Genomic DNA, 27822 nt, shown 5'->3' on the forward strand with positions numbered 1-27822 from the left:
TCCTTTAGGATACAGTAACTATCCTGTAAAATTCCCAAATGCTAATTCTTTAGCCAAGATTTGCTAGCTGCAGAACATATCACCTACTGCTAAACTAATACCTTCATAAATATTTCCCTGGTACAGGGCTGATGGTTATTTTACACTGAGAATATTTTTGCAGTGATCACTGTCGGGAGAGATAGGGTCTGATTAACACTGGTCACCTTTGCCAGCTGGATCTTTAATCACAGACTCTGCAATAAATAGAGAAATGCAATCAATAAAATTGCAGATACTATGAAGAAATATAGGTGGGGACTAAAAGTCTATTGATAAAATCTGGTGATTATTTCTCATCAAGACTTTAGGCTGTTATCTTCCTTACCTGCAGCACTACCCAGCAGAACTGAGTGGCCAATTATTAATAAACATTGCAAAGGAAAAAAAAAAAACCCAACTAGTGAAACAGATATCCTCTAAACTATGTTTCTTAAAACTTGCTTTTATTTACTTGATGTATCTTTTGGTGTGTGTGTATTCCTTCTACTTCTTACCATGGAATCATTTGGTAGACAAATGAGTTATGCACACTAATTTGAAATTTGCACCATTCCACACTATAACTTTATTGTAACTAAACATTTCAACCACATAACTTAAAGCCTTTCTAGAAAGTGATCAATTATTTTCATTTAACAGAGATATTGCACATTTGTTTTGCTTTTCAATTAATAAATAATATTTTTTTATCCTGATGGTTACAATATATAAACTTTATATAAAACCACAATTCCCCACCATTTATAAAACCATCCTACTTCCTTCTGTTTTCTTAAGCCTAAAATTTCTTTTTCCTCTCTCATTTTTTTGTAAGACTTGGAGAAAAGAAACAACAACAAAAAAATCAAATCAAACTCCCATGTATTAAGTGTGGTAAATGAGATTTTGACTTACAACTCTTTTGATTCTTTTCATAAAAGTTGCATGCAACTGTCAAGGATTTTCAGAGAAAGAAAAATGGATACATGTCTCAAGTTTGACTTCTTTATTAGCCAAAAAATTAGTAATAAATCTCTCTATGTAACAAATGCCCAAACTCAGATCATAATATAAAGTATACATGCATCATATATAGAACACGTTTGAAAATCTCCAGATTTATCATTGATATTATCTCAATTTATCATTGATGATTTAAGCTAACAATTTGAGCATAAACTTCTTAGAGATGAGCATAGTTTCTACATAGACAGTTACAGGCATATTTGCAGTATTCAAGGCAGTATTCAATACTTTGTCATTAATTATCTTTAAAACAATATCTTATATATTTTAATATTCAAAAACTTTACACTATCTCTGCAGGTGCAAAGCAGAATTCTTTCTCATGTTATTTGTGCTTGCTTCCACATAGACTTTAAAAATATGAAGTAAGTTGCGGTTTTCAAATTCAAATGATCTGCCACTTTTATGAGACAACATAAACATATTTCTAGAAGCTGTGCAAAGGTATTTCAGGGATGAATTTAAGATGACAATGGAGTTAGTGACTGAAATCTTTCTTACCCACCACAGCAGAAAATGTACACTGCATGGTATTCATCATGCTCATTTTCACTCCAGTAATCACCTTGTATTTCAAAATGCCAGTGTAACTTTATTACCAACTGACAAAAAAATGAGAAGATCATGTGGTGGACAGATAGCATAAGGGGTATGGAAATGTGCTCTTCAGCTAAATATTTGCATGTGCCTTACACGTCCCCGATGTTTTGACTTATGTTATTAAGTCTCTTGCTTAATCCCTGCATTTTTGCAAGATGTGTGCGTGGTTTGGTATTCAAGTGATGTTCAGACTTGTAGATTACAGATATAATGCAGCGAGGCTCTGCCCTAAGCTTCTCTGACAAGATGGTATGAAGTTTTTAGGTTGCATGCAGATTTAGTCCTTGAGTTGATGCACAGAGGGGAATTACTAAGACTCAAACAGGACACGGACAAACACAACTTCAGAGGCTCCTCAAAGCTCTTGGCTGTAGCCCTGGGGATTAGGGGCATGACAATTCTTCCCTACCAGACACAACGGCTGGTCTGGTTTGGAACACTGGTTTCAAATAATCTGAAAGAGTGCACTGACTCATTATCAAGAGCAATGTGCAAATTCTAGCAATAGCAAGAAATCTTATTGCATTTTCCTTCATTTTTGTTCTTCACATATTCTGTTCTATCGTCTGGTTAGATATCAAAGGTGCATTAGTCCATTCTATATGTGTCAATTTTTCTAGTCGTTACTATCCATCGTTTGGCAATATGTTTTTGCCTGTTATTACTTATCTGAGTTTTTTCCTCTGGCTATTGATCTGGAATTTTTCAGCAGCTGGAGTCGTAAGACTTCAGTAAATCTGAGATCCAGACAAAAGGACTCTGCACATGGATGGTTTATGTATGCCCAAATACGATCTACTGCACATGGCCAGACTAACTATGCAACATTTAGCATATTCATTTAAACATATGCAATTTGCATACATGTAGTAAATTACAAGCAGGGAGAGTATCTGTGAGGAAATCAATTGCCATAGTTCTACTGAGATTGGAATATTTTGATTTTTTTTAAACTCGTGGTTTCTGGAAGAGCTTTGCTTTGTTTTTTCAAGCTTTGCTTTGTTTTGGTTTCTTTTTTGTTTTGTTTTGTTTTGTTTTTTGACGTTTGCATTTAAAAAAAAAAGTATATGATGTAGGAAAACCATCATAAGACTATTCTGTAACTCTTCTCTGGAAATAACAAATTTACAAAAGGATTTGCATATGCAAGACAAGTGCATGTGCCAAGATACCAACGCTCACTTAAACTGACATTGAGATACCTGTGGTTTCTAAGGAGGTCTCCAAAGGCACTCTTAAAAACTGTGAGCTTTTTCAGCTGTGTATTTTGCAAATATTTATTGTGATAGGATTTATACTCATTTTAACTTGAAAACAAGTAGCAGGAAGCCTTTTTAGGCAGACAGAACAACATTCTTATTAAGGAGGCATAAGAAGGGTAGGAGCTAATGCTTTTTCTTGAGTTGAGAAGAGTCCAGTCACTACATGTGTGCTGAAAGACAACAGGATCCAATAAAAAAGTAAAAAACAAAAAAACAAAAAACAAAAACAACAAAAAACAAAACAATACCAAAAGAACCAACCAAACAACAACAACAAAAAAACCAACAAAAAAAAAACAACAACAAAAGACTGGATTCTAGGTGTAGACGTCACTGCACTGTTCTTCTGCTCAGCCTCAAAAAAAGTCTGTGTGAGTTTCAGCCATCCCAAGCCCGTTTCATTGTTCCAGTTCCACAAGACACAAGGAAGGAGCCGTTGCTGTCATGCTCACAACTCCTACAGCCAAGACCTCTCTTATGGAAGAACAAAAAAATATGGAGCTGGGTGCCAAGTTCTTTGTGGAAATTTTGAGCTTTTTTTTTTCTTTGTAGAGCCTTATTTATTGCCCAAAAATTAGAAAACCACATTGAGGACTCGGAGCTATAGAAGAATATATGTTATGAGGGACCTCAGAAAGTCATCTGGCCCCACCCCTACTGAAAATAGCAATACTGAAGTGTAAGAATTCCAAATTTTTTTCTAACAATCATGGAAAACAATACAAATAGGCTTAATGACTTTTTGCATATTCATCAATCTTCATGTACAAAACTCTCACTGGAATTACAGATAACACAGAAAAATCTCCTTTACATTTTTTTTCTGTTTTTCTTAAGGAATTGATACCTGACTTTCTGACTGCAGGGAAGCTTATCTTCAAAGATTTGAGGCTGAAAGCAACTCCACAGCCATGAATTTCCAGGCTTTCTCTTCAGCACTTTCTTTTTACTAGGGAAGGAAGGGTGAACCCTGTTGTCTTCAGGAAGACACAACCCTAAGACTTTGTCAGATAACTGAAGTGTGTTAGTCAATTATCTGTGCCTTGTCAGGTTAGGCAAATGATCTTTCAAAGGCTGCCTGGAGGCAACTGGCCACCTGTCATGCTGCCTTACATGCTCACGGGGTCTTATGCTCCTTAGGTGTCACTGGGGAGCAAACCATCCATAAGAAGCAGGTATATTGATGGCTCCTATACAAATATTCATCCTTTTATCTGCTGGGTTCCCACAATCTCTCTGCTGTGCTTTATCTGCTTTGGAACTGATGTGTTTTTAAGGGTCACAATTTTGTACTTGCTGCAGAGGAAACTGCAGTGGGAAATCAAAGTGTCCCTCTTTCTTTCTTTTTGCTTCTGCTCTCTGCAAATAAACTCCTGCCCTTCCCTCTTTTAGCACTTTTTTTGAAATCTTAACAGTAAGACTCTGTGCTCTGGGAAAAAAAAAAAAGGTGGTGATGTGGTTAAATTAATGATAATTTTGCTGACAGAAGTGAAAATTATCAAAGGAAGATAAGTCGTAGCATTTTGATGAAGGGTTCATGTGAGGATAATGAAAATAATCTCCAGAGAAAAAGGCATTTTCCTAAAACCTGTGAGCCTGGAAATAAAAATAAAGCATCTGAGTTGTTTAACAAATACACATTTCATAATTAAAGCCAGCTACTATCTGAAGATTGGAGGGAGGCTGAATACAATATCTAAGATTCACAGAAGAGTTAAAGGAGATGCTGGGAACTACAAAGCAGCGCTGAAGCAGTACAGGAAAAGCCAGCTGCCACTAAATTAACCAACAAAGAATTGAATAAGGGCAGATCAATACCCATAACTGATTTTTCTGTATCAGAATTGTAAATCAACAGAACTCCCTGAACATGAGCATTATTAAGGAATATAGTCCTTTTCTTCGTAATATCTGCAAAAAGTTTTCTGAAGAAAGTGAGGTAAACTTCGAAAGATTTTTTTTCCCTCCCTAAGATTGGATTTGTAGCTTGAAGAACAGGAAGGTAAGATTATTTATCAGTGTGCAGGTAAATATAAAAGAGAGTTTTGTGAGCTTTCCAAAGGAGAAGCAATCCTTTTATTTAATAACATATGTGAGATTTAGTGTCCTGAGGACAGAAAAAACCCACAAAACTACGACTTTTACACTGATATTAATAAAACCTTCTGAGTTTTGCCATTTAAAGGTCAAACAGAACTGTGAACTGTGTTGACTGAAACTACAAAATACTTTTGGGACTCAAGAAAGTTTCCCTTCCATGAAATACTACTCAGTAATAAGTCAGAGGGACTTGAAAATGAGGGATGAGAGGGAGGAACTGTGCTTTTGCATGAAGCAAAACAGACTTTAAGAAGGAAGTGACTGTATTTGTCAAGTCAATGATATTGTAGAATATGGTAATTCCTGTGAACTGCACTGACTGTGGGAAGTGGAAAACAGATAGGTTTTGACAATCTCTGTAACACTTGCAGGGTGTAGTTGGTAAACTGGAGGTTTATGAGGAATTTACACGGCATGCACATTCATTGGAGCTCTGCACTGCTTCCTGCTGGAGGTCTGAATTCATTGAAGGCACTTTATAAACTGGTACATTTTTCCAGATCCAAATAGACAAACATTTACTTTATATTTACGTTATCTTCTGTTCTAGGTACCTAAGATCAAAACCAAATTAGGAATGTAACATTTGAATGGTTGTATTGGCTCTGACCAGAGGGTAGGCTTAACAGGCTGTTCCTTCTCCAACAGAGGCCCAAAGTACATTCCAATGGAAAGTACAGGAAAGGGCAAATTTCTACAGATAATCTCTCATCTTGACCATTTTGTTGCTCAAGTTATTCCTGAGCCAGAAGTCAGCTGTGTATTTAGCGATTCTTAGATAATTTCTTTTCCATTGCTTTGTCTAATCTCCCCATGTAAATCTGTATTAAACATCCACAGGAAAGATACCACGGTAGCAATTCTCTTACATGCTATACAGTATTCTATTTTGATTATGGCATGTCATGCCCTCTGCATGACAACAACGTGATGACATAATTCTGTTTAGAGTACCAAGAAAGTGAGATTATATTACTGTGCCTGAGGTGTATCTTCCTTTAGTCCTCAGGTTTCTTGCCTGTCTTTACCCAAGAATGTGGCTTTTCTTCTCTCACAGCCTTCCAGAACATGTGTGTGTACAGGAATGAATGCACCATTGCAACCTCCTCCCACCCTTCATTTGCTGATATTCCTAAAATATATTTTTGTTTAGAAAATGAAAAAACCCAAGAAGACTGACAAGGTAAGCATGCCAAGAAATAAAAGAAAATTTACTCTCCAGTAAAACTGCAGCTATTATCATAATGCATATTTCAAGTCTAAGATGTCCCGTATTTTTGCTGAATGTATCAGCTTGTGTGACTCGTTAGGCTCCCATTCATTATGGAAATAGACCAGTAAATTACAGCTTTTGCAAATGCAATCATTATAGCTGTAACTTACAAAATATATTAAGCCCTTTGATCTTTGTCAGAGAACATATCATATACTTTTAAACACATTGCTCGGAAATGGTAATTTAAAAACTATAAACCTTACATTCACAGCTTTAATGCATATATTATGCTCTACATTTATATCAGAAATAATGTCCATATTCTGTCTATTGCAAATTATTGCCTTAAATTTCAGCTGAACAGAAAAAAAATGATACTGCAAATTGATAAAAAAATGAATGAAAATTGTCACCATTGAATACCTGTGGGTTTTTGCATTACTCAGGACTACAGTCTAAATAAAGCAAGGTTTTTTCCTAGTGATAACGTATTGCAAATCGAATAGTGTTAACTCTGTGATTTTGGTTCAGTGTACTCTGTAGTTCAGTATTTTATATATCCAGGTTTAGGCAGATTAAATAGCACTACCTTAAATGAGTAGACAGAAAAAATATATTTTTAAAAAATTATTACTATGAATGACAGCCCTGGATTGTTTGCTGTAATCCTCACCTGAAAAGAGCAATGGTTCTGTCCAGATATTTTGATTTACCCATTCAGTTGCTGTACATAAACTTCTAGTATTTGTTCACAAAAGGTTTCATAAAATGAACAGCTAATATAAAAAGCTGCTATTTGCCCAAAATAGCATAGCCTGCAGATTTCAAGAGCAACCACTACTGCTTATTGCTTGTAATTAATATGACATCACTGATTACCACTTATAAACCTTTTTTATGGGAGCTTAAGCCTCCTATATTATGCATAACTGAGCATATTTCCATTTCTTAGATAATTTTTTTGCCTTCTGTCTCTGAAAATTTTCACAAGAAAGAAAGCTAGTCATATTTCATTATTCTTCATATTTAGCAGGTCTGTTTTCTTGGCCAGGAATCTGAAAACCTTTTCTAAGAGGGCTTACCTAGCAGCTGTGTTGACAATTCTATTTTTGAGTGCAACTTCTAGAGCAAGATGAGTTTTTCACACCTGTGCCTCTGGAACTCACTTTTTGGAAAGAACTGGGCTTTGCATTAATTTTGCAGCAAATACCATTCAGTACAAAGGAAAAAACCCAAAGTTTTCCCTTCTAGCACAGACTGATAAGGAAGAGCAGTCTGTGCTAAGTGGAGATAGCTTTTCTATGAAGGCTCTGGACAGAACATGAAAAATCTGTTAAAAGGTACCTTTTGAAGCTGCAATGTATGCTTTCACTGAACTGCTCTTGGGAAAGTTTTATTGGGACAAACTCATAACTCAGTTTCCATCAAAGTGCTACCTCATTACCATGCAATTAACCATTTCTAGGCTTTTCAAGAACAACATCCACCCGGAGTAGACACTATAGTCCTAAAGAAGGAACAAGTGCCTCCTTTTTACAGTAAAAGGAGCATGTTTGGATTTCCCTTTTGGTGTGCAGGGCCTGGACTGTGAGTGACTTGATCCTCAATATCAAGGACGTGTTCTGCACTATAAATACTTTGGCACCCGTGTGTGGATGGATCTTCCCCTAAAATTAAGGCAAGATCCTAGAAACCCTCCTGCCCCCAGAGCTTCTGCAGTGGTGCAGGGGCTGGTGGTGCATATAGAGGCAGCTGTTTGCCTGCAGAAATAGCTGGAACATCAGGGCCACTTCACCAACAGAAATTCTATTGGACATCTGAGTATCTTAGAGATCATTTCCTCAACCAGTGAAACATTCTTGCTAGAAATCCACTATGTGAAAACTGCAAATCTACAGAGTGCATAGGTTTAATGGAGAACGGAGGAGTCAAATTCTCTTTTTTTGTGAAGCTGAGTTATGGAGCATTTTGACATTTGCCAAATCTTTATTGTCAAGTCAGGTGAAAGATGCTTTTGTCTAAGCAGTCCCCTTAATACCCATGACAACAAGGAGAGTTTTTTGATAACACCTGAAAATAAATCAGTGTATCTTTCAAAGTAACATCATTTATCCTGTTTCTAAAGGGAAATAACTCAAAAACATGAAAAAAGGAGCAAAAATCCCTTGTACAATCTCAATCTCATGCTTATGTATTACACACTATAATGTTTAAGATCTATAATCATGTTTTTCCACCATGTCCTTGAATCATTCAGAGCTCAAGATGATGGCTGTTTTGCAAATGATGCAGCAATTCAATACTTATTTTTCCTTATTGTCTAGAGATTCCATAAGTCCTTTACTGCACACCACAAAACTGCCTCAGCCATGTGAGGTAGAGTATTCTCGTGGATGAAGGAAATAATGCTGGCTGCTGCTCCACTTTTCTGTGTGGAACTCAGAATCAAGTCCATCTCTGCCAGAGAATTCTTTAAGTTGGAAAACTCTAATCACCATGTCAAAGAGAAGGAAGGAAGACTTTTAAACAAAATTAGAGGTCTTGTCATGAGTTGTGAAACACACCAGTTTTATAGTTTTATTTACAAGGTTCAGCTGAAAAAGGATGGGTGATCATGAGCTCACATCGATGTGAGCATCTCAAACAGCCTCCTAGGTCAGTCCTGAAATAAGAGAGCTTTTAGCTTGTGCCTATGATGTGCCTGGCAGAAGGTGTTATGTTTCTAAGGGATTGCTAAAGCCACTGGCTTAGAGTGCGTTCCGACCTGGGCTTTCTTTGGAGCTCTTCCACTTTGTAGAAAATTAATTACATGCATACTGAGAACACAGTATGATTCTCCCATGTGATGAGCAGGAGATGTGTTGAAGCCATTGAAATACCTGTATTTAAACATGAGCTCCTGGGAGATTCCTTCAGGCATTTCAGGCATTCCTTCCACATTCAGGACTGCAACACAACTGGCTGTCTAGGCCACTTGCATCTGAGGCAGGATTCAAAGGTGGAATCTGACTTTCAAAGGAGGCTGGCTTTCCCATAGCAAGTTTCCCATGTTATATAAAGGTTATATCATGCTGTCATTGTCTTATGTAAAAGTGCTAATTATACTAACAATGGTATGAATTCAACTGATATTTGCAAAAAATGCAGGGGTGAATATGCTCAATTTTTTTCTGGCAGATTTACATTTTTCTTAAAATATAATTCCCTAGAGGCACCCCTGAATTAATCACAGGATCACTTTTGCTCTTTTACAATGATTTGTAAATTTCAAAACAGTTTGCTTTTTTTCTTATTTGCATATTTGAAGCCGTGTCAACTGACTTTCCCATGGGTTGGAGAAACGATGAAGATTGGATTGTGGGGGAGTGTGTCATGCTCAATATGTGGTAAACTAGTGCTTGGCTTTGACCACAGCATAGAAGACAGCTGGAGCAATCCAGAAGAAATGAGGTATGTGTAACATTTGTAATACTCTTCTGATCCTATCTTGAGGTGAACTGAGTGTATCTTTCATGTGTCTCACACACCCTGAGATCCTATATACAGATCTGTCAAAACTTTTTCTCACAGTAAAAATACAAACGTTGTCTAACTTTTCACAAATACAGAGAACTAACACCTGCTAACAGCTTGTTATTTGTAGTGGGCTGGTAAGACACTGAGTTCTCTATTTGTAGCTTGTTATAGAGGGGTCTACTTGCATCCTGTCCCCTGGCAGAAGAGGCTGGGTGATAGCACTTGACACTGTTACAATCAATGCACACAAACACTGATTACTGTGTGCACAAGCAGTGTCAGAGCATCATCACTCGGTCAGGGATGGGGGGGAATGGAGAGGGAAGAAGAAGGAATGACAATGTGGGAGAGGTAAAACAGGAAGGGAGGCAAGAGGAACCTCTGGAGCCAGGTGTGACCAGGTTGCGTGCACTGGCCCAGACCCAGAACGAACACTGCAGCTAATGTGACACCACAGCACTATTGGCACCCAATAATTTCTGTCTAAATTTGAAAGTATCTTGAATTATGGTGGTGTCATGATACTGCTCTGTGGCTCCTCGCTGGTAAGTCAGTCTTCAAGTTCATGGCCTTTTATTTCTTCTGTTGGGCCTTCTTCATTTCATCCTGTGTCTTACATATCTCTCTCTGTACTTCGGACAAGCTATCACACTTCTCTACAGTACTCATAAAAAACACCACAATATCTTTAAAACTGCAAGTTTGGATTTTGCTATTGAATACTTTACAGAAATATTTTTCTCCCTCCCTAACTCCTTCCCTAACCAATTCACCTTCCAGGAATTTTCTTCACTTCCCCCATTCAGTTTTTTACAGATGCTCATTTGCAGAAAGGAAATTTATGATTTTGTTTCCCTGCTCTCCTCTCCCAGGTTGGCAGGAATTATTCAGGTCAAGGACTATCTTTCTTGTTTTCTCATTTTTTGTGTGATGCACGGAAACATCTTTCCTTTTCTCTTTCCTTTAGACGACGGATTAATGCTCATTTTGTCAGATCAGGTATTTATGAGTGCAACAAATAATAATTAATGGGGGAGAAGTATTTAAGAGGCCCAGTCCAACCCCGTACTAGAGAGAGCAAAACTGCCGAGGAGTAGTACCTTTTGAAGTGTCGCTAGCATGTAATTTTGGGTCTAGGAGCAGCTGGATTTGTGGTGAGGAGGAAGTTTTCGGGGCTGAGGGTGCTTTTCCTTCCTTCTGCCAGCAAACAGCGATCCACGCCAGGATTTGCTTTCTGCTCCTGTATTCAGTATTTCGGCGATGCAATGTGTAGCACGTTTCTGTATGTGTGTGTATGTGTGTGTGTGCGTGTGTGCATGTGCGGCTCTCCTCGCTGTGTCTTGTCTCCAGGATTTCTCCCTGCCTGGCTCCGGAGGCTGCTCCAGCGCTGCGCGGAGCAGAGGTTTCCCCGGCTCCCGTAAATACAGGCACACGCATCCAGTGCACCACACGCACGCACACCACACACACACAGAGGCACACAGGCACGCTCCGAGCCGCTGTCCAGTCCATCCCCACGCCGGCTGCTTCCCCCGCCGTCTCCATCCAGCCTGGCAGAGGCGGCAGGCACAGCTCCGCGGCGGATCGCGCTGACGCTGCCCCGGGACTCCGCTCGCAGCAACGCGCCCGCGGTTTCAATCATCACAAGCTACAGACAGATTTTTACCCTCTTTTTTCCTTAGCCTTTTTTGGCTTTTTCGTTTGGCTGTGGGGTATCTGCTTGTGATTTTGGTTTTTCTTCTTCTTATTTTTTTTTTTCCTCTTGGCGTGGGGCGAGCGCTCTGCGTTTGGAGAAGGAACCGGAGGGACAAGGCGACCGCTCTCCTGCCCCCGCCGTGCGCGCATGTGTGTGTGTGCGCGCCCATCTCCCCCCCGCCTCGCAAAAGTTTGCCTGGGCAGCCGGGGGGCTCCCGGGCCGCCGCCCCCGCAGCCGGGGGGCGCGGCGGAGGCGCGGCGCGGCGGCGGCGGCGCGGGAGTTGCGCGCCGCGCGGGAGCCGCGCTCCGCGCCATGCCGGCGGCGCGGGGGGCTGCGCGGCGCTGCGCCCTGGCGGGGCCGCTGCCGCCGGTACCGCCGCCGCCGCCGCCGCCGCTGCTGCTGCTGCTGCTGCTGCTGCTGCCGGTGCTGCCGGCCGCGGGGACCGAGGGCAAGGCGCGGAGCTGCGGCGAGGTGCGGCAGGCGTACAGCGCCAAGGGCTTCAGCCTGGCCAGCGTGCCCTACCAGGAGATCGCAGGTAAGGACGGGGCCGGGCGCGGCGGGCGGCGGGCAGGGGCCGCGCAGCGGGGCCGGGCTGCCGCCGCCGGGCTGCGCGCACGCCCCAGCGGAGCGCGGCCGGCGGTCGCGGCGGTGTGTGCGCGGAGCGGAGCGGAGCGGCTCTGCCGGCCCGGGAGGCACCCCGGGGCTTCCCCGAGGAGCGTGTGTGTGCGTGGAGATAAAGATTAAATAAATACAGAAACTAAGGGGGTGGGGGGGGTGAAGAAAAAAAAGGGTGAGAGTGACAGGGACGCAGGCAGGCTCAGCCGCGTTTCTGTTCGCTGGCTGAAACTTCTTGAGAGTTGCAGCCGAGCGGCGAGAGGCAGTGGGCAGGTCCGCAGTGGCGGCTGTCCCCGCTGCCGCCCCGTGCTGGGGGAAACACTTCGCCTTCTGCCCGCGGGCACAGGGCGCGAAGGAGGCGGCGGGGGAGGAGCGGGGCGCGGAGGGCAGGCCCGCGCCCCTCCGCGGCCCCGGGCCGGGCGGGTCGCCCCTTGGAGGCGCCGGCGGGCGCCTCCGCCGCAGCACGGATCGAGCAGAGGCACCGGCTGCCGGGGAGAGGCACCCACACACATCCACGCACGCCCGCCCGGCAGCCTGTTACTTGGCTCTGCCGTCTGCTGAAACATGCCCACAACAGGTTATATCGCAATCCGCCCACGAAGGTGTTGGGAACGGTTTTTTGTTGTAATTCTGTTTCCCTACTTTTCCATACAACCTTATCAGCATTGCATCTTTAAGACTGAATGAATAAAAATACGTTTGAAACTCATTTAGCAGTCAGAGAGCACCGCAAAAAGAGAGCTATTATACGTGAAGATATGAGCCGGGGCTGCTTAAATCGGACTGCTTGAGCCCTCAAAAAAGGTTTATGCTTTGCCACTGGCACTTTGCTGTTAGGTCCTGCTATTTGTAGAGTGAATTAAATGCTCCTCGGTTTGCTTGCTTCCTCTTGAAAGTTGGAAGCAGTAGATTTATCTTCCTTGAGGTGAAATAATGCCACAGTTATTCACTGTGCAACATTTAGCACTTTACATGAGGAATGATAAATGTGGAAAATCTCAGGACAGCGAGGCTGTAGTTCACAAAGATATGGGGAAGGTTGTTCCATGTTGCACCTTCATCCCTCAGGCTTACTGATTCTCTGGTCTTTCTGTGCTTTTTCCTGTAATTTATATTCAGGTTGCTCATCAGTTATATGAAATCATGAAATCTCTCCTGTGAGCCACAGGAGATCCTTTGAATATGCAGTTATGCTTTCCCTTTGCTCACTGTTACACCAGCTGCTTTCAGACAGAATGATGGGATATCCTCTGTTCCATTAAAAAAAAGAAATTCCAGTAAATTTCAGACTTCTAATAACTTTGGGTAAACACTTGTTGCTTTCAGCTTGCAGAGAAGTTTTATTGTTTCATATATTTTCTGAATGTACAGTGCAAAGTCGACGTGCAATTTTTAAGTAAGCCCAGCATTTACAAGTTTCTGTTGACATGTATCAGTACAGAAAGACTCAGAGTAATTAAATATTTAATAGTAGGTCAATCCAAAATTACTCCACAGTTTCCTGCTAAGTTTCACAAGCAAATCTGCTTTTATGATTAAGTACATGATTTATGGGGATATGAGTTATTTTTTCTGAGCTTCTCATTGAAGTAGTTTGGGTTTTTTGTGGTTTATCTTCCTTTTTGCTAGTTGGTATATCAACTTTTGAGCAGTTCTATTTGTAGCTGTACAAGTGAGTTGTTGAAAGACTAGGATTGCTTTAAACTGTATTTCTAAGTGTGCTGTTCTTGTACAGTGCTGCAAGGTGGGGTAATTGCTGTTCATGCAATGGACACATGGGCTTTTGTTGAAGCTCTGTATCTGCTACATGATGTGATGTTGGAAGTGTAGTTACAGCAATCAAAGTACAGGTTTGAGAAGCTTTTTTCTTCTTTTTTTTTTTTAATTCTGCTTTTTCCATCATTCTGACTTGCTTAAGGAAGAAATTTGTTAGTGTTACAGAAGTGTAATCTGTCAAATGGCTCATGTTTTAAGGAGTTCAAAGAACTTTACTGTAGTCATATTTCTGAACAAATGTGTTTTTAAAAGATTTTGCATCCATGTCTTAATAATATGTGATAAACAGTAATACACAGTGTAGTTTATGTGTTTTGATTTAAAGGTAGTCATGCTTTTTGTTGTCATTTGTTTAAAAGCTGTTTTCTAGCTATGACTGTTGAAATGGATGAACTCAAGGCTGTGTGTATGTGCTGAGGCAAAGTGTGTATGTACTGATGTAAAGAGCTGCGAAGAATCTGTTTAAATTATAGAAACTGTGGACATGGTGGCATCTCTGTTGATGTGCAAGAGACTTGTTAGATAACTTCTGTAACATTATTTATACTGTCACTCACTTTTGCACAGAGAAAGTAGGAGTTACAGATTTAAAAAGTTGTCAGTTTTTGCTCTGTCAGGGAGAGTTTTCCTACAGTATTTTGCTGCATGTGAAGTATGTTGAAGTTGGCAGTAATATGACTACAGTTGTTTACTTTTACAAAAATGCTAAATTGTTCTGTGTGATTGTATAGAACATATTTGTAATCACCCTTCTGTGTCTGACATCTTGTCTGATCACCACATTCTGGTGCTGTGACCTCCACTGGAATGCAGCACATAAAGTTGTGTTCTGACATAGTTTAGCAAAGTAAGTCCTCAATAAGGGAACTTTACCTGGGAATGGGGGGCAGAGGAAGAAAATTTGAAGTATACTTGGTATGCTGCTGCGGGCTTAATTCTGTGCATCAGTCACATGCAGGGCGGGTAGCAGGAGCTTGCAGTGTGTGCTGGGCCGTCCTTGTAAAAGGCTCCTCTCTGAGAGCTGCTGTGGAGCACCCTATGCGTTAAAAAGAGTTCTGCTGTGAGGCTCAGGTTGCCGTGACCCAACATTCATGAGTGATAGCGGAGCTCCTGAGGAGTTTGCAGGAAATTTTTTGCTGTAGGAAAATCTGTCATTTGAAAGTCGTCACATAAGAGAAAAATCTTAGAACATATCTTCTGGCAATACTTGTTTAACTCCAACCATGCCTTCAGTAGTTTACATCGTCTTAGAGGAAGCCATGAAAATGAAACGTCAAAGTTAAAGTTGGATTGTGCCCTTGCCTCAGAGTTTTCTGAATGAAAGCGAATGTCTGACTGTTTAAAGTAGTGGATGCTTTGTGCCTTTCCACTTTCAAGGTGAAGGGTGTGGGGGTTTTGTGTGTTGTGGTTTTGCTTGGGATTTGTGGGGGGGTTTTTTTGGGTTTTGTTTGTTTGTTTGGGGTTTTGTTTTGTTTTGATTTGTTTTTTGGTTGTTGTTGTTGCTGTTTGGTTTGTTTGATGGTTTTTACTATTTGCTGAGAAATAGTTTATTTAGATAAAGACTAGAACTGCTCTGGTAAAGCATCCAGCAGTAACGATGAATTCTAACTGCTGTGCAAGAAGCACGTGAACTTTGTTCTCCTGCACAGATGATGGACGAGGTGAGAATCTGGCAGCAGGGTCACCAGAGTCAAAGTAACTGAAATGACGGCAGAAGCAAACCCTTCATTTTGAGGGTCAGGAGTCACTTGAAATTGTGCTTTAATGAATAGGCTTTATACTGGCACAATACAGAGGCGTTGACTGAAGCGAGCAAGCGTAGAGTTGCTTGTAGCTCCTAAGTGGTAATAATAACAATGATAATAGTAATAATCATCATCATCATCATCATCATCATCATCATAATACCTCAGTAGTCACCCATGCAGTTGAGCTATTCATCCATGTCAGATGTTCCCAAGATACTCTTTCTGAATATTTTGCTTTTGTACTCCAGAATGCAATAGTAGATTGACAGAATAGGGAAAATGCTCCTGACTGAGTCTGTGTCCAAGTACTTGTACTTGTATCCAAGTACAAGTTTGTTACCTTCTTTTACTGCTGCTGAGAGTAAAACTCTCTCTCACTGAGAGCTGCATGAAGAAAGTGACTGTAGACCAGGAGAAAGTGCCTGTAGACCAGGGGGTAGATAGGGGTTCACAGACACCTTGTGTGGTTGCCTTAGCAGTGTTAAAAAAGAAACAGCCTTACTAAAATAAATACTATATTCACTGCAAAATGTAAAATCTGTTTTGGGCCATTAGACATAAACTCACACCTGATTTCCATGATGGCAGTGAAGATGGACATGGAATTTCTTGTAAACTTCATACTTCCTTTTTGCTTTAGCACTGTTGTATCCTCCTCATTGTGTGTGACCCTCTCTCACCTCTGTTTGCAGTTTCAGTAACTGCAGCATCAAGAGTCTCTCTGGTCACCTCTTCTTATGGCCTCCCTTATTTTCCAGTTGTGGGTGCATGGTGCATGCTAATAAATTGGCATGTGCATGTAGGTAGGAGGAAGTGCAGCTTTCCTAAGACCCGTCTTTGCTGTCACTTCTGTACATATTTATTGGTTTGTATGTGACTGAGGCCATTAAAGGGAATAAACTTCCATTTGCACATCTAAAACCTAAAGGTGATGCTTGTAAGATCAGGGCCTTTGAGAAGAAATAGCATGTTTTTAATGCTTATAAATAATTCAATTTTGAATGAGAATTTTAAGTCTCAGCATCTGGAGTTTCCCAGTGTAACTTTATGCTACAGTATCTTGGAAAGAAGGACTTTAAAATAGAAAAGGCAATGCTTTAATAATTAATGCAATGATGAACTTCAGTATATTGTCTCTAATAATCTCTTTTCTTTCTGTTGTCAGTCTGATTTATAATCAAAATCATACCTAAAGCTATAATATTTTCTACACTTCTAAGTGCTAATGTGTTAAACTGTTCTAAAGCTGTATTAGTACTTGTTTCATCAGATGCTGTTGTGAAATACTCCTGAGATTAGGTGGTGTTCAGACACCAGGGGTCAAGCACTATGTTAAAAGCTCAGGCCATTCTTTTTATATTACTGCAATAAAGAATATATTCATTTCATTTATATTACCACTTGGCTCTCATAAAAGGTCAGTTTCAGCTGAATGTACAATTACTTGCAAATGGCAAATCTTATAACAAGCGATCAACAATAAAAGCTTTTCTGGTAATTTGTCTTTAAAACTACGACCTGCCATTTCTTTTGAATGACTTGAGCATCTTGCACTATCACTTGGAGATCTCTGTCTTATTCCCCATGATACATGTAAGAAAACTGTGCATGCTAATCTTCCTTTCTGCTTAGTAAAGTAAAAATTCATAATTACATTAAAATTCCTAATTGAAATAACAGACTTGGTGCTTAAAACTCCATTATGGTATCAAAGTGTCAGCACTCCCATTACTAGAAAAATGAGATTACTTTTCTGGTGAACTATGACTGTATGCCCCCTTCTGTACCTGGTTAAGGGGTGCTATCTCCCTGTGAAGGGAACCCCCATTTTGTGGTTTTGACTGTTCATGCTACCAGGCATAATTATTTTAGCAGCTTAAGTATGTGTAAAAGAATTAACACTTCTTCAGAAATTCCTAAGAACAGCATATAAAGGTTGGTGTTTAAAGGCAAAATTTTTATTATGCTAAAGAGAGAGAATACATTATAAGATGCAAAAGGAATTTAAAATATGCTGCAGATGGCAAGAAAACATATGCTGGTAAAAATCATAGCACTTTATTCCTCTGTATGTAAAAAAGGCCTGAAACCTATTGAAATCAAGATTTTCTTTCTGATTTCTCTAGAGCTCCAGTGCACATCCAAAAAAAAAAAGAGCTTCCCTAATAAGAACATTTCTAGTTCTTGTTACAGGAGGCTGTCTCAAAGACCACCAGCTCCCTCCGACGAGTTTCTTTTGGCTAACGTGACCTTTTCCTTCCAGCAAAGTGGAGCAGCAGCACTTTATTCTGTCGAGCGACTGTAGAGCACAGGAGACACGTGGCATTTGGAGGCAGGTGCTGCCAAAGATGTGCTGGAAGAGGTTCCCTCTGACTGCACAGGTGACAGCAATTTGGGCCCTGCTGTGACACCTGCCCAGCAGAGCCAGTCCCTGTGGGCAAAGCCAGGGGTTGTGGGTAGTGCTGGCAGGGCTGCTGTCCCCTCCACGCACTGTGAAACCTGAATGTGCAGGGAGAGGCTCTGCAGCACAGCCCCAGCTCTGAGCTGGGGTGGAGACCTGCTGGCCACCCGTCCTGGTCCTGATTTTCAGGGCTGGGTACAGGAGCTGCTTTCGGTGCATCAAAAAGAAGCAGCCAGGGCTGATACTCCTAATGCAAACAGCAAATTGCTCTCGAGCTCGTCTGGCCTGCGAGGTCTGTCACCTTGTGCTTCTAATGGCCTTTTAACTGTGTCTCCAGCTGAGCAGCAGATGTAAAGGGTACCAAGCATCTCGAGCTGCTTTTTTTTTTTTTTTTTTTTTTTTTCCTCCTGAAAGAAGCATTTCTACAGATGCTCGACAAACAGTGGAGCTTTGAACCTGCTCACTGACCTGTTGGGTTTAAAATAGCAGGGCAAATCTCCCCAGAATAAGTGGAAGTGTGGACTACTTTCAAGGGATGCTGTGTAGTGGCATTAAATAAGTTTGCTTACAGAGTAACACATAGTATCTCTGCGTGTGCTTGTGTGTGCAGCATGAAGAAGTAAAGTTACAGCTTTTGCCTGGAGTGGCTTCAAAGTCAAATTTAAGGACTGAAAGAGCTAGAGAAGTTGCACATTACCAGAGTAGGTGCTTGCAAACCAGGTTGAGACTTTGTTTTATGGGCGCATCTGACCAACACGTGAATGCAAACATATGCACAATAAAAAACTACACGGGACTCGCTTCATATATGTCAGAAAGATCAAAGGCTAAATCAACCATGCTAATCCTACTGTTTGGGAAATCCATTTAGTTCAAGCTTGATGCTCGACTAAGCAGTAGGTCCTATAACCTGCCCAGTAAGTCAAAAGCTAGACTTCTCTATTGCCAGAAACCAGTTTCTTTGCCAGTCTGCACAGCTCTTGAAGTGCTTATATTGGTAGCAACATATTTATCTGATGTTTTTAGCCATGTCCCTCTGGCTTGTGTGTTGAGTTTCTAACATGCTAGAGACTGCAGGAGCATCTTTCTGGTATTTGTATGAGTAGGCCTTGGGGAAAGTCAATGCACGGGGGTGAGGCTTTCGTACATCTCGGTATCAGATTGCCGTAGTGGGGGGATGTATGTGGGTACTGCTGTGGCTGGAGAACTGTGGAGATATGTGGAAGTACTCCAGACATGGCAAAATACAGGCTGTAAATGCCTCACTATGGTTCTCATGTCAGACGTCTGTGGATGGCTTTTGAGTTATTGTTGGTATCCCTGATGACCTTGGAGTTTGTCTTTGAAATTAATACAGGAAACTAAAATGGCTTTCTTAAACAGAATTTATATTTTAAGAAGTGAAGCATAACAGTGGGGAAGAAATCTTTATGTGCAGTTATCCCACAAAAAGTATGGCAGTGGTGACTGATGGTCACATAGCCAAAGAGGCTCTTGTCAGATCCTGTGTACATTTCCTGTAAGTTCTTTTCAGTTCAGGATTCAGATTTCTCATCTTCAGGAAATGTTTCTTTGAGGTGCTGACCTGAAAACTGATCTGATAGCAACTCCACCAAAAATGAACTTGAAGGTGCTCAAGGTGGTATGTAGTAGTACTTGAAGTCATGATGAGACATGGGGCTGAAATCCGATGGTGTCTTTGAGGTAGATATCTTACAATTCTATTGAAAGTGCTAGAGAAAGATCGTCCATCTTTTGTCATGTGTCACTGAAATGCAGCATGGCGGTTATGTAGTGTTCTTAGCAGTATAGTTCAGAAGGAACTATTAGCAGCTGAACATTTTTGACTATTATCCCCACTTCTGTGCTAGCCTTTCTAACTGCATCACCATCAACTTTACAGGCCCTACTAGCAAAGTCATCTGTTCTCCAAAACTGATGGAGCTGAACACTTGCCTGGGATGAGAAAAAGTACTGAGGGAATTTTACTACCTTAGGGAAACTCTTGTTTGTTACCATGTCAGTGTGTGAATAGTTAATGTGATCAGTTTAGGTGTCTGTTGATTTTATGGCATGTTGAATTTGGGGTTAGGAGGTAAATGGATGAGGTTGTTAGACCTCGTGTTTGTATACCATTATTTATTGTTGTTTTCATGTTTCAGATCTTTTCTACACCTGAGGGTGCCCACTCCCAACTCTGTGCACCTTTGACCTTAGAGTAGTGCTCACAGTAGCACTGAAACAGAGATTATTAAAAGCAGTGGCAAAATGCTTCCTTGTACGTCCTAAGTGTCCAATTGTCAGCCATCAGACTTCAGTTGTTGAACAATTTCTAAATGTTCAACAGTTTCTAAGTACCCTTGTTTTTGAATGAGTCCTTAAGAAGCTTAAACGATGCAGTGACAAATCAAAGGCAAGAGCTCATGAACAGCAGTGTCCAGTGGCTCAACCTGATCTGTCTTCTGTCTTTTCTCTTAAACTGATGGAGTGTTTCTGAGAGAAAGGAGCTGTAAATACAAACAGCAACTTCATCTTCTTTAGTTACACAGAAGTGATTCACATCATAAACACAAAATATACATATTTAGTTCTCTAATATTAGCTTTGGGCTTTACAGCTTTAACATATAAGTTAATATTGCATGTGAGCAATTCAGGCTTTGTGGATGAGAATAACTATATATCATTTAATCTGACAGCACTATCTTTGTTGTAGAGAAATGGAAAATACCTCTTGAACAGTTTCTCACTCAGGCTATTTTCCCTTTAACAGTTAGAGTCATTGCGAGTTACAGTATTGTCATCTGGTCCAATCTTTGCAGAGCATGCATGTATTTAAAACTGTTTCAAAAATTTGATGCCAAAGATGACTCACAGTAAAACCTTCCTTAATAAAACAGTAGTGAAGTGGTGAAGTAGTCTATCAGCTATCTAGCTAGACTGGCTAGCAGTCCTGTTGCAAAATAAAGCAGGGAGGACAGATAGTACAAATCAAAATTGCCAAGTAAGCTGTATTGGCTCAACAGAGGTTTAGGTGGTTTTGAGCAGAAAGTCAAACTCAAATTTAAAAATGAAGGTATTTAAAAGAATGGCATGTTCATTTATTGCATTGGTGACAAGCAGGAGCAACATTCCTTGACCATTGCTATTCCAAGAGATGGTTTTTGTGCTGGCTATGGCCTGGCAATAAGCACTGTTAATGGAATACCTGGAATGTAACTAATATTCACTGATAAAAGACAAACACCTGTCTTTGCCATGTAGCATGGCTGATGGAGTGGAAGGACTCCCAGAAAGGACTTCCTGAAACTGAATGCTGAAACAGTGATTAGTTTGTTCTTAAGGCTGATCTTCAGAAGTCCTGTACTGTTCTTTGAATGAGAGCTGCAAAGCCTCTTTCTTCTTTAGCTACAGAGACAGCATACTAAAAGCCATGTGTGAATTGATTGTAGTCAGATTGGCTCTGAGGCACGTGCACACTTCTGTTACTAGTTTTTTGAGTAAAAGACCCCCCTCAAACCTGATTTTTGCCTCTCTGTCTCCATTGAATGCAGCTGATGAAGGAATTAGATTGAGAACTAATTGCAGGGTTTTTTTTTTTACAAAAGTAAATAGAGCAGTAAATGATCAAAATTCAAAATTGCAATTTTATTGTGAGAAGCACTGAAGAAATACAAGGAAGGAACAGTCCTATCTGCAAAGAGGTTCTGTTTTATATTTATGTCAGTATTTCTTCACGAGACTTACAAAATCATCATGTTGTAGTTATGTATGTACTCTTTAAACCTTTCTTGTTACATAGACATCAAACATAAATAAATCTGCTGCTTAATTTTTTAGCTGTCCTTCTAAAAGATGCCAGCTTCATATCCTGGTGAGACTCAACAGTAATTGATGGATCATTTTGTACCTTGTTAATTAGTAATTTAGAGTTTGAGTTTGCTTTTTAAAGCAGCTCCAGCTGGACACTGTAAATCATTGTCTAGAGCACAGTCTATGCTCATTACAGAAACTGGTCAAACCACAAAATCTTTCCACCTTGTATACCAAAATCTGGTTGCTGGTGAATACTTCAACATATAAATACAGATCACTGCTGAAGTAAAGCTTTTCTGTATCTGATGAACCTATTTAAATCGCTCCTCTCACAGTCTGCCCAGCAGACTAATTCTCTTTCTTCAACCTAGAGGAGTACATGGAAGTGTTACATCCACAGTGTGTGGAGATATGTGTATATATTCATAAACCTCTGTACCCAAACAGCTCCTTACATTCAAAAAGTCTGCTGAGATTGTATCACATTCCGAGGTGTATGTAACACTGTGGATAACGAGTGGATTACAAATTTGGATTATAAGTGAGATCCAGTTGTCTTTTTAATAGCTGCGTAGTTTTCCTGTCATTGTTAGATTTTCTTTCTTCTTTGAGTATTCTAGAAGAATATCCATTTTTCAGTGACAGGATGGTCACAGCCATTACCTCCATGCCTAATGGACCTCCAGATAAATCTGGTTTTGACCAAAGAGGAAACCCTGCAGAAGTTCCCTGTCCTTTTCAACTGCAAGAAGAGCAAAATGCTAACTCAAGATGAAACAAATTCTACACTTAAGAATGGATTCATCCAGATTTTATTCTGTAATGCAAACAAATTTGATATCAGCCCATAAACTTCAGTTGGGTAAAGAATCATGTGTGTCACTTTGCTATTGATTTATAAACTTTTAGGTTATTTTTATAGCTATTTCACCATCATTATTACATTTATTGTACAGCACAGACAATAAACCTTTCTAGAAAGAGTAATGGCATTGGAAAATTAGGATCATCATCATTTTAATGGCTGTTACCTAAGTGCTCATCTTTTTGTTCCTTTCTGTGGCATGCTTGATGTTTGGAGCCGATCAACCTGTTGCACCCAGTGACTATCCAGATGAGTCATAAGAAAAGGACTAATGTAGCAAAATAAAACTTCTCAAAATGGATCTTAAGGTGTCTGTAACTTTATGTTAATCCAATATAGAGATATGGTGGCAAAATCTTAATTAGTTGAAATGGGCAAATATGAGATGAGCTGTTTAAAATATTCAACAATAAGCATTTTGGGAAGTTGATACTAGCTGCTAGCAGACACATTTTCTGATTAATACATATTTGTATTTTTGACATGCTCATATGAAAGGCAAATTGGTAAACACGACCAATATTTCTTCCACAAATATTTGTCTCATTTTTATTTCACCCTGCTGAGATCTGCAAGACCTAATCATTGGAACCCTTTGGAGCAAAGGCACTTACCAAGTTGCATTAGATATAAAAGGAACAAATATTTAAACAAATTTTTGTTGAAAAAGTGTCTTGGTTGATCTAATTTTACAAGTGAGCTGCAGGTATGTCTTTCAACAGTGAGGAGTTAATTTGCAAAGGCAAGTTATAGAATATGCTCTCAACATTTTCTCAGTTTCTTACTGGGAACTTCTCTCTTCTAAATCATTCTTTTCCATTCTTTCCAGAACACTTCTTATTTATGCTACACAGACACATACATACATCCTCATTTCAAAGTAAGAAAAAATAACAGATAATTCAATTTTAAAGTTACTTGTTATTGCTGAAATACTTATTGCTTCCACAAAGAGTTAGGCCATCACTGTTTTTACTGATACAGTCCCGTATTTTAGGCAGCTTCCTGCCTTGCAGGATAATTTTTCATACAGGTGTTCAAGACTGCAGGATGCAATGCATGAGGGAAGTTGGTCAGAACAACTGAGTGATCGACAGTGAATGTGATGTGGGAGAAAAACCCTGTGTGTGATGCTTGCTGATGAGTGAGGGAGTTGAGTCCTCCCTCCAACTTTTGGGACAACATCTTCAAGGCCCTTTTTTAGAGGGATGCACGTGATCTCTCCTTTTGAAGTAATTCCACTGTGTGTAAATAGTATTGCATGATAACAAGACATAGTGGGAGAGTGGGGAGGGACGTTTTACAATAGGCATGCAGTGATAGGACAAGGGGCAGTGGCTCTAAGGTGGAAGAGGATAGGTTTAGATTAGATATTAGGAAGAAATTCCTTACTGTGAGGATGGGGAGGCACTGAAAAATGTAACCCAGGAGAACTGTGTTTGCTCCATCCCTGGAAGTGTTCATATCCAGGCTATATGGGACTTCGAAGAACCTGGTTTAGTGAAAAGTGTCGCTACCCATGGCAGGGGGCTCAGAACTAGATAACTTTCAAGGCCCTGACCAACCTAAATAATTCCATGATTCTGTGATTCTGTGTTCATTGAGAGAGAGAGGATGTTTTGTTTTGTGCCTGTTTTTTAGCACATCAGTGTTAACTATTGGGAGTACACATGATTATTGTTGAAGTTGAGTTTTGGGTATGCTGTAGTTCCAAAAATGGTTTGATCATTCCTCAAACATGTGCATGAAACAGAAAACATTCTTGGAAGATGTTTTTATTTTCCATTTAGTGGGAGTGAGTGGTGATGCAGAATGGTTCCTTATATACCCTGATAAGGGGTTTAACATTTTGTGTTCTATAAACATATATATATATTTAACAATAATAATATTTGAAGAATAATACTGTAAAAACAAACAAAAATATTCCATGGAGAGTCAGGAGCAGAAATCTTGGTGTTATCTGCTGAGGATGAAGCTGTTCTCCTGAGGTGTTCCACTAAGGTTAAGCTACAGGAGAGTGGTCTTGAACATCCTGTGGGTTCTGTCTGTTTCCACTACAAGTTTTATTTTCTTTATGAGCCTAGATATAAACTTGGTACTGGGAAAAGTAGCAGCTTTAAAACTTTCTCCTGGGGAAATTGTTTGACTTTTGAAGCACCTTAGAAGGTTTCAAAGGTATTGCTGGCCAACAGGCACAAAATAATTTGATATAAAATTGAACTCTAGGTTGCTGTTGGAAACCACCAAGATAATGAGTCAATTTTAGAAAAAAACAGGTTCATTATTTTTTAATTGGGCTGCTCATCAAAAATGCAAGAAGTGTTCCAAATATCATGAAGTTTAAGGAAATTAAGTTCTGATGAATTCCATATACATAACATGATTAATCTATCAATTATACACTGCTGACCCTCTCAAGTGAGTTCTTCCTCCTTTTCAAATGTCTTCTCAGGTGAAAAACAACACAAACATCAATTTAAGCAGCATATAAATACAAACTGAAGTAAGTACTTAAAATGAAACTTTAACAAGACCAAAAGCATTTTGGCAAGATTATTTCAGGGAACAGTTAAAATAAATGAGAACAGCTTTCCTTTGTGATTAACACCATTATATTCTCATTCATTTATGACATTATATTAATTCAGGATATTATATTCATTCAAGACTTACACAGCAATTTTCAGAGGAGCTGTGTAACAACAAAATGAGAAAAGCAATAAAAGACAGAGAACTAATATAGTTGATATTGAGAGAAAGGAGGATGCAGAGTGGGCTGGGAAAATTAGGGCATATCTACATTCAGCTTGCTGCAGAACTCTAATGTAGGAAGATGTAGGAACTAAAGAAGCATTTCTTGTGCAGTTACATAGACATAACCATGACAGAGGAGGTGGATATTTGGTGGAATACTGATAAGTGGACTTACAAGGCTTTCTGAGATTGGTTTTTTGCTTTCACTTTCAGTATAAATTCTCTCCTTGTTGCCATCAATCCCAAAAATAAAACCAGGATCAAAACTCTCTTCCTAAGAATTTTGTAGTAATTTTATAGGGGCTTAGTTAGTGCTGAACTCAAAATTGTGCATGACACTTCTATCACTTATCTGACTGTGTGTTCCTGAGTGACTAACTGCACCAGTCTTGTGTGATGTCTTTCTAAAAGTCCCTCCTGTCAGTGTCTTGCCTTTCTCTTCCTTTGGTCCTTCCCTGAACATCCCCTAGGTTTTTAGCATCTCTGCAGCCCCCTCTTTGGCACATTTCAAAAAGCTTGATACAGTCTCAAAATGCTCTTGCCTCTGCACCCATCCTGCCAGCAGTCCTCAACCTCTGTACACAATTACCCTGGTCCCTGGGCACAGCATGCTGGGGGGACAGTTTCTTTCTTTGACTTCTTTTTTTGTTTGTTTCATACCAGATACAACAATCTCATCAAGAAATCATTCTCCTTGGGCACTCATGAGTAGCTGACTCAGTGTCCTCTAGTTTTCACAGACTAGGTTACTAGAATTCTTCCACCTTTATTGTTTCTTCTGGTCCTTGCCAGGAGTTAGTATTTGAATTGTGCTGCCTTTATTATAAAGATAACCTGACAGTAAATTTCCAACAGCTTTACTCCATGTTACTTTTTTTCCAGTTGCTTGATCTTTTTGTTGATTTTTTTTCGTATATGTACATGACCTGGTCCTGCCCCCTCTCCTCTTGCTACCCCTCCTGCTTTTTTGCTCTTAGTATTGTGCTTCTGCAACTTCAGACTGTAGTTTTATCTGCCAGTTACTCAAAAGAATATATCATTTAGTGTGGTATTATTATATTTAGGATTTAGCCTCCTTTAAGTGAATTTTCTGTCAGCCTTTTCTTGGAGCACTTTCTGAATAAAGCCTGTCAAAACTGTTGGATTTTAGAAGGGCTGGACTTTTCTTTGTGCAGAATTTTATTTCCTGAACTATTTATTTTGGGAGATCATTTTCTTGAAAGTTAAACCATATGTAAGAAACTCCTGGGGATATGGAGAGGAGTCCAGTCAGTTCAGTCTTTGAGAAGGAACAAAGCAGTGGGGAACAAAAGCATGAGGCACACAAGTTTGCTTCTGCAGAGCTATGTAAAAGTAAAGAAGCACAGGCTGAGTTTAACAATATCTGCTGGAACAAAAGACATAATATCTAAAGTAATCTTTTGTGTTAATGCGTCAATTTTGCTTAAATTTGGACAGTATCAGAATCTTGTTTACAAAATCTGATTTTACAGCCTATCCGTAATTAGTGTTTTACTGTTAAATCTTGGAAGTTAAACCCCAGTTTAACTGCAGTTAAAACTGAAGTTTCTTTTTAAAAAGGGAAAACCACTAGCTGTCCATCTTTATTCCTGCCACAGCGGAGGCCCCAGGAATTTTCTGCTAAAATTCCCATATAGTCACAGGAGCTGCAGAGGCATCCTTTGTGAGCCAGCAGGTCTGGCATCTCTGTGAGGGCTTCAGGTAGGAGACGGCAACAGCTTCACAGTGGTCCCCTCGCTCTGCCATGAGGTGGGTAATTAATAAATCATGGAATATTTTGTGTTGAAGGCAACATAAAAATCATCTGGGAGATAATTTTTCAGGAGATCAGGTTGCGCAGAGCCCAATCTAAACTGGCCTTGGACAGTCTGAGGGATGGGGCAGTCACAGCTTCTCTGGGCAACATGTTCCTGTGTCTCACCACCCTCAAAATGATGAATGTCTTCTTAATATCTAATCTAATGATAGATTAGATTAGATTAGATTAGATTAGATTAGATTAGATTAGATTAGATTAGATTAGATTAGAATAGATTATATTAGATTAGATTAGATTAGATTAGATGTTTCGGTTTAAAGCCATTCCCCCCTTGTCCTATTGCTACATGTCATTGTAAATAGTCCCTCTCTAGCTTTTCTATAGGCCTTCTTTAGGTAATGAAAGGCTGCTGTAAGTTTTCCATGAAGCCTTCTCTCCTTCAGACTAAACAACCCCCAGTTTCTCAGCCTGTCTTCACAGGAGAGGTGCTCCAGCCCTGTGATTATTTTTATGGCTGTCCTCTGGACGTGCTCCAGCAAATCCATGTCCTTCTTGTGGGTCATTACTGTAGTGAGCTTCCCTGGCATCTCAAGTCCAGGTGGCTGCACTCCAGGCACCAGTGCCTTGC

At 40.1% G+C, this 27822-nt stretch overlaps 1 protein-coding gene across 1 annotated transcript in view; it reads left to right on the plus strand.

The window, feature by feature from the left end:
- The first annotated feature begins 11530 nt into the window (after positions 1–11530).
- Positions 11531–27822, plus strand: part of GPC6 (glypican 6) — a 727192-nt gene continuing 710900 nt past the window's right edge. Inside the window, exon 1 of the mRNA XM_063392301.1 lies at positions 11531–11972. Within this exon, the coding sequence (XP_063248371.1) occupies positions 11585–11972 (388 nt within the window). The 5' untranslated portion in view covers positions 11531–11584. The remainder of the gene's footprint in view (positions 11973–27822) is intronic.

The sequence above is a fragment of the Prinia subflava genome, chromosome 3, assembly GCF_021018805.1.
Source record: "Prinia subflava isolate CZ2003 ecotype Zambia chromosome 3, Cam_Psub_1.2, whole genome shotgun sequence".
In the NCBI taxonomy this organism is placed as follows: Eukaryota; Metazoa; Chordata; class Aves; order Passeriformes; family Cisticolidae; genus Prinia; species Prinia subflava.